The sequence below is a fragment of the Trichomycterus rosablanca genome, chromosome 25, assembly GCF_030014385.1.
Source record: "Trichomycterus rosablanca isolate fTriRos1 chromosome 25, fTriRos1.hap1, whole genome shotgun sequence".
Classification (NCBI taxonomy): Eukaryota; Metazoa; Chordata; class Actinopteri; order Siluriformes; family Trichomycteridae; genus Trichomycterus; species Trichomycterus rosablanca.
Window position 1 is genome coordinate 2,370,681 of NC_086012.1, and position 17,931 is coordinate 2,388,611.

Consider the following 17,931-nt stretch of genomic DNA (forward strand, 5'->3'; position numbering starts at 1 on the left):
CAAAATTCAGTTCACTGCAGCGGCGAGGCGCACGGACGCATCAGGTCTGGACCAGTTTACCGCACACTGGTTTCCCTCAGTTTAACTTATGGAGAGCGAAAAAACGCAAACAAGGAGCTCGCAGGACCGAGCATACAAACAGGCGAGGTATATAAGATCGATCCAACACCCGTGAGTTGTTTTATTACACCACCCCCACTTTCTCAGCTCGACCTCCCAGTGGACTGAAGTGGCTCAGCAAATGGTCGGAGCGCGTAATGACGCACAAAGTTTGCACATGGACTATCTGCTGCAGGACTCAAGTCATGTATCGTGAAGTTCTTAGGTTTTCCCAGGCACCCTAAACTAGTCAAGTCCAACGTCCCTAAAATCTAAAAATAGCTGGTCTAAAAATAATGCAACGTGGGTCTGTTTGGAAACCCACTGGGTCCGGCAAGCACCTCTACTGAAATCAATGCCTATTTTTATATTTCGTCTATCTGAAATTGCATAAACAAATCGTACAGTATAATTCCTTAACATAAAAGCAATTTGTAATGCTTGTAAAGCTTTTAAAAATGAATCTCAGTGAGCAAGGGTGGTGCATAAGCATGGTCATTGTTTTCATTAAAAACTTGTCCTACAGGGGGTCTAGTTTCTCTCTGCACAATCCAAACTCAGTTTTTTATACCCATCTGATGTTGTTTAAGCTGAAAACAGCCAAACATTCATTTCTGTACACAGAGATCCAATATTTAAATGAACTTCATCTGTGCCTTATAAATCAAATAGATAAATAACTATTTTATTGCTCGTATGTTTGCTAGAACTGATATTTACATTTTCAAAGAAAGCAATTAAAGCATCCAATAAAGTTTATATTCGTTTATTAACGATTTCCTTTGTTTTGCTTGCTGTGTTTTGCTGGTGGTACATTTGCGCAACCCCCTCCGACCCCAATCCCAACGTCCAGCTCTTGTCTGTGTGATCTACACTGTACATCAACATCACATTATCCTTTTCCTCCCCAGATTTCTTTATCTTAGCAGAAAGCTTCAGTGTTTACTCCTACAGTAATTTCACTCTAAGATAAATAAATAAAAGCTTGTAAATGGGTCTTTGTTTAGGAGTACAGTCTAGAGAATCCGGCAAACACAACTATGTGGTCACAACATAGTTACCGCCACTGATTTTGACATCAACACTGTAAATAAAGTTAGAAAGTCAGCATGAAGCACTTTGTAACAACATTACGAAGGTTGTAATAACGTTGTTGAGTAATATTATACAGCAGTTTTCCAACAAACTGTTGGCATTGTTCAGTTTCGCTTCTTTAACCAACCCCCCCTTCCCTCCACACACACCATTTGAACATACATTTCCCTCTTTACAACTTTACTAATGTAAGAATAAATAGTGTCAATAGCTCCTGCAACCACCACTCTTATATTTGGTCAAGGTGCCGGCACAAGTAATAGAAGACTACAGAGAGAGTAGCGTGATCCTCTATATGTGCTGAGGCTCGGGTGCACTGCTGGTCAGTGAAAATATGTAGCTGGTGGCTTGACACAACTGAAGGAGGCATATGTTTGCCCATCAAACAACACCCATGCTGGCCAAGGACAGCCTCAGGCTGAGTTAGCTTGAGTGCACAGGGAAATTGAGCACATACAAACTATGTCTTCATTGTTTACACTTACTGTGGCGTAGATAGATAGATAGATAGATAGATAGATAGATAGATAGATAGATAGATAGATAGATAGATAGATAGATAGATAGATAGATAGATAGATAGATAGATAGATAGATAGATAGATTACCGTATTAGTACCGTATTGTATTGTATGATGAAAGGAGATGGGGCTATAGTGGACCCACTTGTCTTACGCTATGTAGATGACATGGGACTAATATTGGCAGTGACTCCTCAATGGAAAGCAAAGCTAAACATCTTGAGGTGTAGGCTATAGCAAATAACATGGCCCTTAATGGCAAGACGTCAGTTGAGTTGGGTGAGTTTCTTTAATATCCTCCCTAATTTCATCCCTTAAACATTGGCAGGCAGGCGGATCTTGTTATAACTAAGACAAAGAATTTGGGCTTTAACCAGGACAGTCAATTCAGTGAACATTCTGAAACAGCTTCCAAGCGGCTGCACTTCCTCACTGTATTGGCAAGAAATTGAATTTCTGTTGATATGTGTAACACTCTTATATTAGAGTTTGGGAGTGTGCTGTTGATGGGCTGCACGTAGATACAGCGAGCAGCTATGGACAAGGTTCAGAATTATGATGCAGTTTCATGTAGATTCCTCTACATCTTCCAGGCCACTGCCAAACTGCTGTCTCTTGTGCATGCAAGAACTATGTGGCATCAGGTTGTTTAACCTGTAATGAGGAGCGAGAGTTTGATCATTTGTCAAATGGTCCAGAATGTGTTCCCACCTTGATAATTTTTTTACTGAAATGTGCAGGTACAGGGCTGAGATGATTTACTTTCTAATGCGCTCTTCTTTAAAAACTATTCCTCCTAAAAAGAACCACAAAACGTAGGTGGATTAATGTTGAGCTGATGAACTAAATCATATGTTTCAGCGAACAAAGGAATTTCCTTTTGCTGTTACGGCTTTGTGTAGGACAGTTGGTCTGGATCTAAAGCTCAGGTCTGTAGGCCTCTTCCCAGAGAGATACCATCAGGCAGAGTTCAGCTCCAAACCACATCCAACAGACTTAATTCAGCTAATCAAGGTCTTCTGGAGACCCTAATCAGGATCAGAACGAGATCGGATGTTTTAGATTAGAGTAGGAACAGAGTCTGTGAGAAGGTAGGTCTCTTAAGAAGAAGGGTTGGGGAATCATAAGGTAAAGCTGTTGTATTCCATGTTGTATTCCAACATTCCTCCATGTATCTGATAAATATTTACCCCAAGCCACCAATTACTACCTCTGCCAAATAATACAAAATACAAGCACAGTAAATACAGTACGGTTTGTAAATTTTGTACCACACACACACACACACACACACACACACACACACACACACACACACACACACACACACACACACACACACACACACACACACACACACACACACACAGGCACTAAAGGTATTAAACGAATATTTGCTTTAGAGAGTAAGAAAAAGGTGAAAACAATAATTAAATTTGAAGTGAAAAATCCCCTTTGTACCCACAGGAGGCATCTCAAATGCCTAACAAACAGTGACCAGAGGCACCAACTCTACCAGCCGTAAAACCATGTCATCCATCAGAGGTACTGGTCAACTATCTGGTTGTCTTTGCATTACCCCTGCCCCACTGCATACAGGGTACATGAAAAACAGAACATTATAGTCATAAGTGCTTGTCAATCATCCTCATGGAGGCTTTACCATTGCAAATGTGTGTTTTACATACTGGTTTATGTGGAACACTGTAAAGACTAACCAGTTAAAAGGGCTTTGTGACTAAAGATACAGCTTAACCAATAACAAGCCTTCTTTTAAAGTCACTTAGAACATGCCATCTTGCTCCACAACTTTAAAAGACGGACAAGCACATGTGTGCTGTACACCAAGAGAACGGAACAAACCTGAATGCTTGACCCCTTCATCGAGGGAGTTCAGTGATCAATATGGCCAGGGGCTTTCACTTGGGTGAAAAAAGCTTTAGTCACAAAGCCTGCTTAACTTGGTCTGCTCAACTATTTAATACATGTCATACAGAATATAGGATCTTATAGGATATAAGATAATGTTTTGATGCTTATTTAAAACGTTACGTTTGTTACGTATTTAATTTCAGCCTGTCAGATTCAAGTATGGACTCGACTCCTTTCTGAATTAAATGTTGGAGTTGATTTCATGAATGGATTCCACACAGTAATGTTTGTTTAATATTAACTATATAACCAAAACACAAGCTTCGGGAACGCACTGGTCAAAAACAACAAAAAATATGATCGTTGATGTCATATGTGCGCCGATATGAGCCGACAAATGATCACTCTCAAGAGTCGACTCAGAATCTTTCACCACGCGAATTCATTGTATGAATCTTAGAATCGACTCTTCTAGGAGTCGACTCCCTGCCTAATAGTACACGTGTGTCAAAGCCTCTTCAGTAACGGCAGCTCAGCCATGGACGAAAAAATTAATCTGGAATTGGAAGATTTCTCTTCGGAGCCGTTCTTGGACTCGTTCGTGAACGAAATATTACAACAAGACCCTCATTTTCTTATTGGGATTTTCGTCGCTATTGGAGTTGTTGTAATAACAATAGGTGAGAAAATGACAGGCGAATCCTACCACTTCGACATTTTCAGGTATATATTTTCCCTACCCGTTTTCAGAGACGTTCCGCCTCCTGCACTTTGATTGGCTATTGGCAATTTTTGTGGTGATTGGCTACCAGATTGAAAGCTGTGTCTTGATTGCGTCGTGGGTATTAACTATCAGCCAATCGCATTGAAAGGGGGCGGGATTTGTCAGAAAACGGGTAGGGGAAAAAGTAAGCCAGCAACCCTAAACTTAACTAATTACCTTTATGTCAAGTCTTTATTATGGACATAAACACACATAAAAAGCATCTAGACTTTTAAAAGTTATCAATTGTTATGTTTATACATTGCAGTGCTTTTGAAATTCTTCTTGGGAGCCAAGACCAAAACAAACGCAGTTTTATTAGTAGGGTTATGTGATGCTGGGAAAACTCTGCTCTTCAGTCGGGTGAGTGATGTTCAGTTTAATGTTTATGTTATTTTTATTAAACAATAATGTATAAGTGTTGTTAAACCGGTCTAAATGGATCTGATCTGTGTGTACAGCTGCTGACAGGAAGATTCATCATGACTGTGACATCTATCACTGCCAACACAGCATCATACAGAGCAAAAAATGAGAAGGTACAACACTACCTGTCACAATCTTATTCCATATGTATGTATTTATTTTTAATGGGGGCAGTCAAACTCACCCTGTTTATATGAGCACAGATGACTCTCCTGCTTTCCAGTCATTAGCATGTAATTAGGAAACCATGGCACAAAGTTTAATGACATAGAACTTTCTATATGCTGTAGGTGTATATTATTCAGGGTATTTACATTACTCTGCTGTACGTTTCACACAAGTGTATGTAAACCTTTGACTTTATACATGAATCTGATTTGTTCACATTTAGCAGTTTATTCAAAGCGACTTATAATTTTGTCTGAATACAGTCTGAGCAATTGAGAGATAAGGGTCTTGCTCACAGTCCCAGCAGTGATGGGCTTTTAATCAGACCAGTTTTTCACCTTCCGATTACTAATCCAGTACTTTACCCATAGAGCTACAACTAAAAAGCCTAAAAGCATCATTCCTGTAACCTGTGTTGTCATGTTTATGTTCAGGGTAACAGATGGACTCTGGTGGACATTCCCGGCCATGACAGTCTGAGAACTCAAATTGTGGAGAAGCTGAAAGCATCCGCCAGGTAAAACATATTTTTCAAACATTCATAATCTTGATATATCTCATCGCATATTGATAAAGCAGATTTGAGGCTGATACTCTTGTAATCAGTCACAGGTGTCCTGATTTTAGACTGGCTTTAATTATCCTCTCATCATTCTGTTTGTGGTGTGGAAACTCCAACTTTAACCCCTTTTGATCAGGCATTGGAGTAAATATTGAACGTGTTCATATGTGATGCCTTCTGAGTGTTTTTTCTGACTATTTACTATAGTATTATTGCAACATAGTACAAGAATAATACGGTACAGAAACATAATGACCAACATTTTCTTAATTTTTCATCTGGGCTGGACAGGTCATCTGTATGTATCGTATGATAGTTTTGATTTGCTGCTCTTTATCACCGAATAGCCGGATAATTCACTGTAAATAAATTGACATTCCAAACCCTGACATTGGCAGTTATACCAACTGAGTCTGGTTCACCGTTTTCTTGATTCCAGAGCGATCGTGTTCGTGGTGGATAGTGCAGTTTTCCAGAAGGAGGTAAAAGACGTGGCTGAATTCATCTATTCCCTTCTGACGGACAGTGTGGTGATGAAGAATTCCCCGACTTTGGTAATAGCATGTAACAAACAAGGTACGAGTCTGTATTAGTACTGTGAAAAAGACACAGCATCAGCAGTGTATTACTGGGTGCATGTGATGATTTAGTGTGATGACTGACTAGCATAACTAGTCGTCCAGGATTATAGATAGACATGTACTTTATTTACAGTATGTCAGGTACTGATATCCAAAACTTAAACTGAAATATGACCATAATTAATGCACATTTTTGCAGAATATCAGTATTTTAGGATGCATGTTGTAATGCATAACAGTGTGTTGAACAGTACTGATGCACGATTTTAATGCTGATCTTTACTTCACTTTGCAGATATCACCATGTCAAAATCTGCTAAAGTCATTCAGCAGCAGCTGGAGAAAGAGCTGTGAGTACCTTCCTTTAAAATACACTCAACCCGATCACACAACTGCTCTTTAAATAAATGTCAGAGATGCTAACGTGCACTATAAATACAAAAGTATTGGGACACCAATTTCTTTATTAATGAAATCTTAACGTTTATCCTCACAGAACGACTCTCAGAGTGACCCACTCGGCAGCGCTCAGCTCTCAGGACGGCTCGGTCAAGTCCACGCTCTACCTTGGAAAAAAGGGCAAAGATTTCGAATTTTCCCATGTACCAGTGCGGGTGGAGTTTGTAGAGTGCAGCGCCCGCGGCAGCAAGGAGGAGGAAGATATTGACATCGAGGCTTTGGAAAAGTGTCTGGCTAAGCTGTGATACTGTAACTATAATGCTGGTTATGCTAAGATTTCATTCACCTTTGGGTCCTTTTTTTATTTTTAAGCCTGTTAAGTCATGACGTGGCTTTTAGTCAGTATTGATTTCTATTAATGATATAAATTTGACAGAGAAACTTGAAAGTAAAATGTATATTTATGTTTTCAAGAAATAAAAGAAATATTCCAGCATCTTTTGCAACCTAATTTCTACCTACATGACTGTATTACACATTAGCTGAATGACTGGACGAGAGAATGATGCTGACAGCAATCACAGCAACTGCAAATTTAAAACAGTTCCAAGCATATCCAGTTATATATTAATAACAAATTTAAATTAAAAGGAAAAACCAGTCAAACGAGCACAGATGGTTTAAACAGATGTGCTGCATGGTTCGTGTTCTCAAGTCTTTTGCCCTGCGTTAGTCTAACTAATCACCTGATCGACATAATAGAAGCGATCTCAGGGTGACGATACCAAACTAGTGTAGATCACATGCTTACATGCTCCATCACTCCAGTATACTTTGTTGCTCTGTGCCAACTTGTTATAGAGTGGTTGTTTTCCCAACTTGTTTTCCCTTTTTGCATTTCTCAATTTGGATATACTCAATTGCCCTGCACAATTTGGCAACCTCTTCCATTGCACAACACTTGCATTTGAACTTTCCGCTCCCTTAGTTTTGGGAGGTGGAAGAGAACTGGGGCACCTTGTGAAACACTTGCTGGTACTGGGAACAGATGACCTCCTCAGATCTCCTCACAGACAGTGACTGAACCCAGGTTCTCAGGGCTCGTTTTTGTATGTGGCACCCACACTAGTACTATACAAACTGGTATGCTGGAATATTCTTTTAGTTTAAGCTTAGTTAAGGATTTGGTCTTAAAACAGCATTTTATTTAGACTCTCGGTCACTTTTTCCCTGTCAGATTTGACTCTGTTATTTCCCAACAATAAAATGTTATTTATTTTCATCTATGTGTTAGTTAAGGTGTCAACAGTGACATTTCTGTTGTTTCAAACATCCACCTTTGTTTTCTTCATGCCCGCTTTGTGCCTTCGATCCGGGCAGCTGAGGGTGGAATTATGGTTAAGCATCCGAGCTGTTAGAAAGTGTAAATAAATTACCATGTTTCGTCTCTTGCTCCGTGTGTTTTTACTTGTTTTACTTTAGTTTGTGAATTGCCTAGGTAGTTTATTTACACACTATGGCCAAAAGTATGTGTTCCATCTCCATGAGTTTTAAAAAAGGTATATAAAGTTAATTATACACATATAACAAACAATGTGATTCTAACTGGGCAGTTTGGGAAAGGTCCTTTCCATTTTCAGCATGACTGTTTGACCATATTTGATGTGGAAAAACTTTAGTGGCTTTTAAAAGACCCAGACCTCATTCCCACTGAACACCTTTAGGATGAATTGGAATACTAACCGTAATCCAGTTATTATTGTCCAACCTTGTAAATGCTCAAGACCAAACGAGTGCACATTTCCAAAGGTACATTCTTAACAAAACGCCAGAAGAATGGAGGCTTTATGGATTTGGAATGGATGTCCAACACGCTCATGGTCAAGAATCCACATGTTTTTGGCCATATAGTTTTATCATCAACTCTTTTCAGACACACAAAGCCATAAGAAAGATTAAAATGTTTAATGTGACGTCTAAAGTTTTATAGCAGATCTTTTGCATGTTCTTTAGATCTGGGTTTTTCAAAGCGACCCACATTTTGTACATGATTTTTACCCAGGCAACAAACAAACTAACAATGCATTAAAACCAAACACGAAACGAAATATACTAGTCCCACTATGGTTTACAAGATGTGGGCGTTCATGTACAAGATCATTTTGTGTTCAATTTAATTTAATAAAATTTTATTATCATTATTTTCCTCAATGGTCATGACCTTTATATTGTTGGAATTTCGATTCATTTTCATGTTTTGCCACCACTTTATCCTGGTCAGGGATGCTCTGCAGGTCCTGTTTTCACACTGGACACCTCAGACAGGATGCCTATCCACCCCCGCCCTTTCCCAGATCCAGTGATTGGCTACTAAATTAACCACTGTGCTCCTGAGCGCCTTTCATGATCTTAATTTTTTAATCGAGTAGCCAATCGCTGAATCTCAGGGTATTGGGGGGGGTGGATTAGCATTCTGTCTGAGGTGTGTTACTGCAAACCGGACCTGCAGTGACCCTGACCAGGATAAAGTAGTGGAACAAATACATTGAAAGAGTTTACTCACTGACTTATAGGTATCATGACAATACATAACTTCTGGTGATAGAAACTGCTTCCATTGTACAAAACAGCACTGAACTGCTTGTATATGGATAGATAGATAGATCACCTTATTAATCCCATAGGGAAAATCAGTTATAACATCAAATAATGCACAAGCTGTTCAACAAATCTGGCATTTTTAAACAGAAATCCAGGTCAGTGGTGTTGAGCTTCATGCTTCAAAGTGCTGTAAAGCTGGTGTTGGAAACAAGCGTGCATAGAACACTTAAAACAAAAACTAAATGACTATAATTCAGTAGCAGCACTCAGTGATTTACATCACACACTCAGACAAATGAATCCAGTCGTTCATCACTCAGCACTGCAGCTCAGATTATGTTTCATCATCAAACCACAAGTCTACATACATAACATAAGTCTACATGTTTACTGCAGTCGTTCAGTTCTGATTACACCAAACACACCCGGATAAAGACAGGAGCAGGTCAGTTATGTCTGATTTATACCAAGATTCAGACTGCAAATAAATACATCTGAAACGTTCCGCTGGATGCTAAATGCTATAATTCAGCCAGAGAATAGACAGATAAACCGGCGCTCTGGTCTGCCACAAGCAAACTCGGCCGGCCTTTCAGCCGAGCCGGACACACCCAGTTCACCTTCTCCTCGTGAATAAACTTCATTTTCAGTCCCGTCTTTGTGCAGCTCTTCTGATCCGTCTCCTTCGGAAGTTCTTCCTCACTTTTCTTTCCCTCTTCCACCTTCTCGGACTTCGCCTTCTTATTTTTCGTCTTTCTGCGCTGGGGTTTCTCTTGAACCCCTCCTGCCACTACGGGTTCCTGGCCGATATCCCACAGCGCCACCACGCCGTCGTTCCCTCCGGTAGCCAGCCAGTAAGGATGGGGCATGAAGTTGAGAAAGTGGGTCTGCGAGACGCCCTGGCTGTGAGCCTTAAAAGCGGAGTGGTGTTGGAGCCTGGAGCCGGAGCCCACCCGGGCGAGGTGGACACGGCCGTCCTCGGCAGCGCACGCGAACACGTTGCCGCACGACGCCACGCTGATACAGTGAGCCAGTGGTGGGTTGAAGAGTTGGCCGGGTTTCGACTGTGCGTCCTCTTCTTCCTCCAGAGCCTCCTGCAGGCTGAAGGTCCACATAGGCCGAGCTTTCTGCAGGTTCCACAACATCAGCTGAGCGATCAGAGAAAAAGGACAGTCAGAAAACATGCCATGTCAAGTCCATGTTCAGAAATAATGAATTTGTCTTCATTCTGGACACATCATGTACAGGTTGAAATGTTAAGCCAACAAGGGTACATGATTATGAGGTGACTTCTACACCCTGAGCAATGCAAGATCCCGGGGTTGCACCTAAACAAGAGACTGGACGAACATGAAATGGTCTACAGGAAAGGGTTTAGTAGTAATGCCTTATTGAAGTATATCTGTAATGGTGACTGACAGGAAAGATGTAAAGCCAACATTTAAATGGACTTGTGGCTCATACCTGCATGTCCAGACCTGCAGACACAAGGCTTTGTGGTCTTTGGGGTCGGAACGCCACAGACGAACAGATGTTGGTGTGTTTACGCAACGTTCGGCTCACTTTATCCGTCTGCAGGTCCACCACCCTAACGGCCCCTGAATCATCAGCCAGTGCCAGGGAGACGCCCGTTTCGTTCACTGAAAGCGAGTTGATCTCGTCCTCTCCTACATTCTTTAATTCCTTCACCGGCTCCTTCAGACTGCGTGGGTCGAAGACACTGACCGTCTCACCATGAGACACATACAAAAGTCCTGGCGACGTTGGGGAGAAAACCGTACACGTGACGTCTTCCTTGGAGTTTAAACACAGCTGGGAGACGAGTGTCCCTTCATGCGTCCACACCATCACCTCGCCACCTTCAGCTCCGGAGGCCAAAATACCCTCGGCTTCTGCTGCAGCCCCGATGCATAGGACAGGACCTGTGTGGCCCCCTGTCCAGCGCTGGGCCATGCTGCTTATTCAGTCACACCTGATGACAGAAAGAAAGTGTAAGTCACAGCTGTACATGTTTAGATATTAAAAGACGACAAATAAATATAAACCTAAATGTACATGTTGGAAAATAGCTCATTTTAAAAACCGATGAAATTATAAAATGACATTAACCGTAATTGGTTTATTTATTTTTTAGGATTTTAACGTCTTACACATTTTGGTTACATTAATCGCAGAAAGTGTAGTTACTCATTACACAAGATTAATCAGTTTAAGTCTTTAATGTCAAACACAGTCATGGACAATTTAGTATTACCAATTTACCTCACTTGCACGTCTTTGGACTGTGGGAGGAAACCGGAGCTCCAGGAGCAAACCCAAGCAGACACGAGAGAACATGCAAACTCCACACAGAAAGGACCCAGACTGCCCTACCCGGGGGGATCGAACCCAGGACCATCTTGCTGTGAGGCGACAGTGTTACCCACCGAGCCAAAATATTTGAAAAGAACGATTTTAAAGAAAGGTTCTCAGTCTGATTTAGCTGCTTCTTCTTATTTACATATCACAATAATATAACAAATAAATAAGAAGCATTTAATTAGAGTGGGTTCTTCTGTATCCTTGTGACAGCGTTTTATTTCGATTTTATAACCACATCAGAACAACACAGTACATCTCAAACCTTCACGCTGTGACAGCAGAGTAATGATTACTGTTTTAGATGCGCTAACAGGTTAAATCGTGCACAAATCAGTTGTTTATGAACACGCTAACCACACCGTAAACACCCACGACTGCATTAACACATACAAACAACAACAACGTTAAAAACACACGAACCCCAAACGTAAACAAACACGCTAAGCTACTGTTAGCATAGCGCTAACTACACGTAAACGTTAATCTTTAAACTCAGATTTAGATATTGATTTACCTACACACTAACAGCGTGATTTCCAAATAAAGCGTATGCCCCCTTTTCACGATTATTTTATTAAAATATGAAACGAATAAGAATCACAAACATTACAAACATTATCCTGATACATTTTCTCCACGTGTGAGTGAAGCGTGATTGTGACGTAGGCAGGCAGCGCATGCGCAGAGCAAACATTTGGGCTCGGTGGTTCTGACCAAGTACTAACTAAACAGTAAACTTTATTGTTTTTTTAGCATAAAAGTGTTAAGTATATTATTAACAAAGATTCGGGACAAGAAATGTGAAATAAAAACAACAATGAATGGAAAGGACAAGGAGTAACAGTTCTTGTAACCATTATTTCATGGTATTATTTGTGTTCTTCCATGCCATGTTTGAAGTCAGAAGTAAATATTTATATTTCTTTAAGTTTACTAATATTTCACTAATTAATACTGAGCCACACATGCAGAAATTAAGGTCAGGGTTTTGTATCTCATTGTGCTCGCTTAAATCTAAGCTTGTTTTTGGGCAACTTTAATAAATGAAGTCTCATGTTTTTTAACTTTATACTTATACTTGTGAATAAAACAGTATGTTTATTATAATTAGCAAATATATGAGTAAAAAAAGCTAAATTAACGAGGTAAAGCAAGTGTAAAGATTGTAAGGGAACTGCGCATGCGCACAGATGCTTGGGCTGCAGCTCCTAAGCTAAACTATAGTTTATAATATTTACATTTTACATTTTCAGCATTTAGCAGACGCTTTTATCCAAAGCGACTTACACAATGACCTGAACACGATGAGCAATTGAGGGTTAAGGGCCTTGCTCAGGGACCCAACAGTGGCAACTTGGTGGTGGCGGGGCTTGAACCGGCAACCTTCTGCTTACTAGCCCAGTACCTTAACCACTGAGCTATCACTGGCCCTTATTGTACTAATTGTACTATTGTACTACTGGCCCTACTGTATAATAAGATACAGACGTGCTGATATAAGTTATCTGGTCAGTAAGACGGAGTTATACTGTTTTCTTTTCAACATTTCTTTTCTTTACAACATTTTAGTGTTTATGACAACGTTGCTCTGTAATGTAATTCTGTCTGCATTCGGTCTGCAGTTTACAATGTACAGTACAATTACACCGATAACAATAAGTACAATTTATCTAAAACACTTTCTGACTGGTGCTTTTTATTTAGAACAAGTAATTAATTAAAGTGATAGATGTGCAGCATGTCAAAACATACCTTTAATCCCCATATTTTACAACATAAAGTAGTATAATGTACAATATAGACTATATACTTAATAATGCACCAGTATAGACTATATACAGTACTTCATAACACAGCAATATAGACTGCATAATATACTAGAATATGAGCATACTACATAAGCCTTTAGTGTATACTGTATATACTGCATACTGCTCTAGTATTTACTGCAGTAGTATGTACTTCACACTGCACATTCTGTGTCTGGTTTGGGAAAGGCCCTTTCTGTTCTAAAATGACCGAGTCCCTGTACACAAAGCTTATCATGACATGATTTTACAAGCATTGAAGAGAAAATGTTGTGGAAAGCCTTGCAATATGCAGTGTATATATGAAATATACAGCATTACAGTTGTAGCCACATAGGGTTATATGATTTCGAGTGGGGTGTCCACATACTTTAGCCGTATAGTGTAAGTAAAATGTGCTTCTCTTTTTTATAGTGTGTGATTGTGAGCAGACAGTTGTGTACACACAATGAGCTGATTGTCTGGATGCACTAGTTTTGATGAGTCCAGCTCATTTGGGGTCAGTGCTCAAACAGGCATGATGCTGAATGGGTCTCTACCAAGGTCATGCAAAATCATGCATTTTATTGTGCATGTGCACTTTACACACACCCTCACACTCAAGGGCACACACACAAACACACACACACACACACACACACATTCATCATCTCAACCACAAACAGTTGTCTAACTGACGAGCACTCTGTCGTTCTGGACGCTACCAGTCTGTAAGTCTGTTTCTCATTTCATTAACTTAAATGCAGAATAAATAGATAATGAATATTAATGAGTGATAATATAATAATATTTTAAAAATTGATAATATGTTGTACATATTGTCAGCTTGACATTATAGAAATAAACATACATCCAGGCAGGTTAATTACAGCTTGGTTCAAATGAAATTACTGCTATAGCAGTGAATTAGGACGTTTTCTGATATACGTTTAATTTCATTGCCTGATCATCATTTTTAGTGGGGTCTTGGATCCTCCAGCTGCCCCATGGAATCTCGGCCCTATTTCCCTGCACGGTCCGTACTGTTCCGGAAACAAGCCAACGGAGTGACTTATCGGATCCCGGCTCTGATCTTCCTGCAGCGCTCGTCCTGTTTCCTGGCCTTCTGTGAGGAGAGACTTAGTCCTGCAGACTCTCATGCACATCTACTCGTCATGCGCAAGGGGATCTTCTACAAGAACTATGTGGAGGTCTGTCATTACTCTATATTCTGTACTTGTAAATCTCCCACAGTCAGTAGCAGAAGTATTTACATCCTCAAACACACATAAATGGTTAGGTAAGCACAAAATAAAACTTTTGCTCTGGCCATTTGAGTCTCCTGACCTAAACGCTGTGAAAAAGCTGATCTAAAGAGGAGCCTGGGATGCTGTTATGTTGGCAAAAGAAGGCTTTTCTTAAAATAAATATAATTTTTTATTTAAAGCTTAGAGATTAGATATTTACAGAGTGAGGTTAATATAATTGACCAAAAGCAGTTCTTTTCATGACCTTTTGTACCAAGGGTGGCAATAATTCTAGTGCTGACTGCATAATGAGCACAAATAATAAAAATCTGCATGTTTACCTGGTGTTTATACCAGATTTCAGTGAAATGACCAGTTCTAATCATTCTAAGTATGCCGTCTGCTTTCTTCATATCCGGTGTAGTGGGGAGACATGCGAGTCCTGGGCACAGCCTGTCTGAAAGGGTACCGATCCATGAACCCGTGTCCTGTCTACGATACCTTCACTGGGACACTCTTCCTCTTTTTCATCGGCATTTGGGGTCACACCACTGAGAAATACCAGCTGATTACTGGCAAAAATCTCACCAGACTCTGCTATGTGTACAGTCAGGACGATGGGGAGACCTGGAGTCCTGCCATTGATCTTACTAAGACGGTCATAGGTGACACCATTAAAAGTGAGGAATTTCATTGATTTGTGCAACTGTTAATTTTGTGTCAGAATTATTGGAAGATTTAAACTCTTTCATACATTTATTGTGGGTTTACTGACAACATAACAAAATCTGCTCAAAAAGAAACATACAGCACATCTAATATTTGGTTGAATGTTTTTATTTTCTAGCCCAGACCTGAATTTCAGTATAGTCTGCATATTCACATTAGGGTTCAGCCCATTCAGAAAATTACATTTTAGCCTTATTTAGCATTTCAAAACAATTATCCTCTTGCAACACTCAACTGGTTTCAAGATTCAGCTTCTTGGTTGACAGTTAAGATTGCAATACAATACAATGCAATCACACTCTGCAGTGCACCAACGTCACTAGCAGCAAAACAGGCTGGACAGTAGGTACATGGGAACCTACTGTACAGTGGGTTTCAATGCATCATCCCTCCCCCCAACATAATTTTGATATCTGACCAAATGACTCTCCTTCAGAAGAATCTTACAGCAATAAATTGAGCAATAACTACTTTAGTTGAAGGTGCCAGTTGTGAAACTGGGGCTTCTTTCTTGCACAAAAGCCTTCAAGCCCATAGCGATGTCAAGATTGCTTGTCACCAGTGTTCCTGTAGTTTCTTAACCATGACAGACCTGTTTGTTGGTGCTTTTTTTCCTTGTCAGCACAAACCTTGGTAACAGAAAATACTAGTCCTATTTATATAGGTACAAAAAAGTCACAAAATGTATTAAATCATGATCATGCATGCAAAATAAGAAGGCAAGGCCATAAAGAAAAATGTTATGAAACCTTCTACACCACCAATCTAAATTGCTGTATGTATATTTTTGACCAAGCAAATTTTTAGAAACCCACAAAAATGATAGAGGATCTTGTCTTTAACTGTATGCAGTGCTTTGTTACATGTGCCAGTAATTTGCCCACTGATTGTTTTATGCCTACAGAATGGGCTACCTTTGCTCTCGGACCGGGCCATGGCATCCAGTTAAAGTCTGGTCGTCTGGTCATCCCTGCCTATGCCTACCACATCGACTGCAAGCACTGCTTCGGCAAAAAGTGCAAAACAACCGCCCACTCCTTCTGCTTCCATAGTGATACCCATGGCAAAAAATGGCATTTCGGGGAGCCAGTGCCAGGACCTCAGTGTGTGGAGTGTCAGCTTGTATCAGTGGATGAGGAAGATGGCACCAACATCCTGTACTGTAATGCCCGCAGTGCCCTCGGCTTCCGTGTTCAGGCTCTCAGTTTTGATAATGGAACCATTTTCCAGAACGGACAGCTAGTGCACAAGCTTTTGGAGCCCAGAAACGGCTGCCATGGCAGTGTGATCGGCTTTCCAGCACCCATCCACCTCCACCACAACTGCCCCGATTTTGACCCACCTTCTTTAGCCACGAAACCCTCTGAAAAGTTCCTAACGCCAACGTGGGTGGTGTATGCACATCCGACCTGGTCCGACGCTCGCCGAGATCTTGGTTTGTATCTTAACGTGCGACCCAGAGACCCAGACAGCTGGAACGGACCATGGGTCATTTATGAGGGTCCGAGTGCTTACTCAGATCTGGCCTATGTAGAGCTGAGCTCTGCTGATGCTCAACCTGTGGCTGCATTTGCGTGCTTGTTTGAGAACGGTAGAAAAACAGCATACGAGGAGATTTCATTCTGCATTTTTACTCTGTTTGAGCTGATTAACAACCTCCCAACACTCAAACCACAGCTGGGTGGTGTAAAAATGGCAGTTAAAAAACGGAAGAAGAAAAAAACAGTGTGTTGGGTTTGTACAGTCTCTTAATTCTGGACTATAGTAGGTCTAAAGCCAGCTATGCAATATTATTTGAATGAAAACTGATCAGATATGCTATTCTAAATACCAAAGTGCCTCATTCAGACTGTTTGTTCTTATTTTGACCAATTATTATTACCATAAAGTTATAAATTGCTAAGCAGTAGTATTGTGATGTTCTCTTCAGATTCTACAGGTCCCCTCTTGTGAACTAAACTAGCCAAAATACTCAACAGCTTCTTAACAGGGTTGAGATCAGGCAACTAAGATGGCCATGGCAAAACTTGATTCTTCACATTGGTTTTGTTGTGGGATCATGATTCTTTCGCCATGTTACAGCCCCTTGTCTGTAATTGTCCCTTCATTAACAATCTGCACCCGTTCCCCTTCTCCTCCTAATTACCCACTGTATGTATATACAGTATACATCTCAAGTTATCTGTTGTTTCTGCTCAGTATTGGATCATTATTGTAATGTCTGGCTGGCATAAGAAACAGGACGCAGGTAAATCCATAACTAGATAAACAGGTAAGGATCATATCTAGAGGGATATACAGTACGTACAGACAAAGAAATAAGGCACAGAGACAGGAATACAGAAAAGTCTATAAACATTGGTTAATCGCTTTATATGCATTTTGAAATGATCATACTGAGCAGAAATAACAGATAACTTGAGATATACCTGTATAATTGTGTATACACAGTGGGTAATTAGGAGGTGAAGGGGAACTGGTGCAGATGAAGGGACAGATTACAGACAAGGGGCTGTAACAGGGTGAGAAAAACATGATCCCACAACAAAACAAATGTGAAGAGATGCATGGCAGGTACTGTGCAGTGAAATCATCAAACACGACTTCAAATGCGTTTTCAAATGTTGTTCCAGCAGCGCCCTCTAGTGGGTATCTCCGAAAGAACAACTCAGTTATGTTCTAACATGACATTAACAATATTAAGTTAAGTTACACTCACC

The 17,931-nt window shown here is 40.4% G+C and overlaps 3 protein-coding genes across 6 annotated transcripts; 2 read left to right on the plus strand and 1 right to left on the minus strand.

Annotated features, from left to right (window-relative positions):
- The first annotated feature begins 4,101 nt into the window (after nt 1–4,101).
- srprb (SRP receptor subunit beta) lies at nt 4,102–7,938 on the plus strand. The gene is made up of 7 exons (XM_062987534.1): nt 4,102–4,267; nt 4,619–4,713; nt 4,812–4,889; nt 5,379–5,461; nt 5,946–6,082; nt 6,383–6,437; nt 6,584–7,938. Exons 1-7 carry the CDS (start codon nt 4,126–4,128, stop codon nt 6,789–6,791), a joined length of 798 nt encoding a protein of 265 aa, XP_062843604.1. The 5' UTR covers nt 4,102–4,125; the 3' UTR covers nt 6,792–7,938.
- Nucleotides 7,939–8,436: 498 nt separating this feature from the next.
- Nucleotides 8,437–12,080, minus strand: wdr53 (WD repeat domain 53). 4 transcript variants are annotated; one of them, XM_062987531.1, is made up of 3 exons: nt 11,967–12,080; nt 10,552–11,059; nt 8,437–10,235 (listed from the first exon to the last, which is right to left on the minus strand). In XM_062987531.1, the coding sequence occupies exons 2-3, from the start codon at nt 11,038–11,040 to the stop codon at nt 9,609–9,611; spliced, it is 1,116 nt and encodes a 371-aa protein (XP_062843601.1). In that variant the 5' UTR covers nt 11,041–11,059; nt 11,967–12,080; the 3' UTR covers nt 8,437–9,608. The 4 variants fall into 4 exon arrangements, with proteins under 4 accessions (XP_062843601.1, XP_062843600.1, XP_062843603.1 ...); XM_062987530.1 differs by having other exon boundaries at nt 11,963–12,080; XM_062987533.1 differs by lacking the exon at nt 11,967–12,080 and adding an exon at nt 11,702–11,875.
- Nucleotides 12,081–14,100: 2,020 nt separating this feature from the next.
- neu4 (sialidase 4) lies at nt 14,101–17,056 on the plus strand. Its single transcript, XM_062987774.1, has 3 exons — nt 14,101–14,446; nt 14,907–15,162; nt 16,116–17,056. The coding sequence occupies exons 1-3, from the start codon at nt 14,243–14,245 to the stop codon at nt 16,961–16,963; spliced, it is 1,308 nt and encodes a 435-aa protein (XP_062843844.1). The 5' UTR covers nt 14,101–14,242; the 3' UTR covers nt 16,964–17,056.
- The last annotated feature ends 875 nt before the right edge of the window (nt 17,057–17,931 follow it).

Excerpts from the sequence above, each read along its gene's own strand:
- wdr53 (XM_062987531.1), bottom strand. The coding sequence starts at position 11,040 with ATGGCCCAGCGCTGGACAGGGGGCCACACAGGTCCTGTCCTATGCATC. Across the intron at positions 10,236-10,551 it reads CTGCAGGTCTGGACATGCAG|CTGATGTTGTGGAACCTGCA; the intron begins GTATGAGCCACA and ends CTGATCGCTCAG.
- srprb (XM_062987534.1), top strand. The coding sequence starts at position 4,126 with ATGGACGAAAAAATTAATCTGGAATTGGAAGATTTCTCTTCGGAGCCG. Across the intron at positions 4,268-4,618 it reads AGTTGTTGTAATAACAATAG|TGCTTTTGAAATTCTTCTTG; the intron begins GTGAGAAAATGA and ends TATACATTGCAG. Across the intron at positions 4,714-4,811 it reads AAACTCTGCTCTTCAGTCGG|CTGCTGACAGGAAGATTCAT; the intron begins GTGAGTGATGTT and ends CTGTGTGTACAG.
- neu4 (XM_062987774.1), top strand. The coding sequence starts at position 14,243 with ATGGAATCTCGGCCCTATTTCCCTGCACGGTCCGTACTGTTCCGGAAA. Across the intron at positions 14,447-14,906 it reads TCTACAAGAACTATGTGGAG|TGGGGAGACATGCGAGTCCT; the intron begins GTCTGTCATTAC and ends TATCCGGTGTAG. Across the intron at positions 15,163-16,115 it reads CATAGGTGACACCATTAAAA|AATGGGCTACCTTTGCTCTC; the intron begins GTGAGGAATTTC and ends TTATGCCTACAG.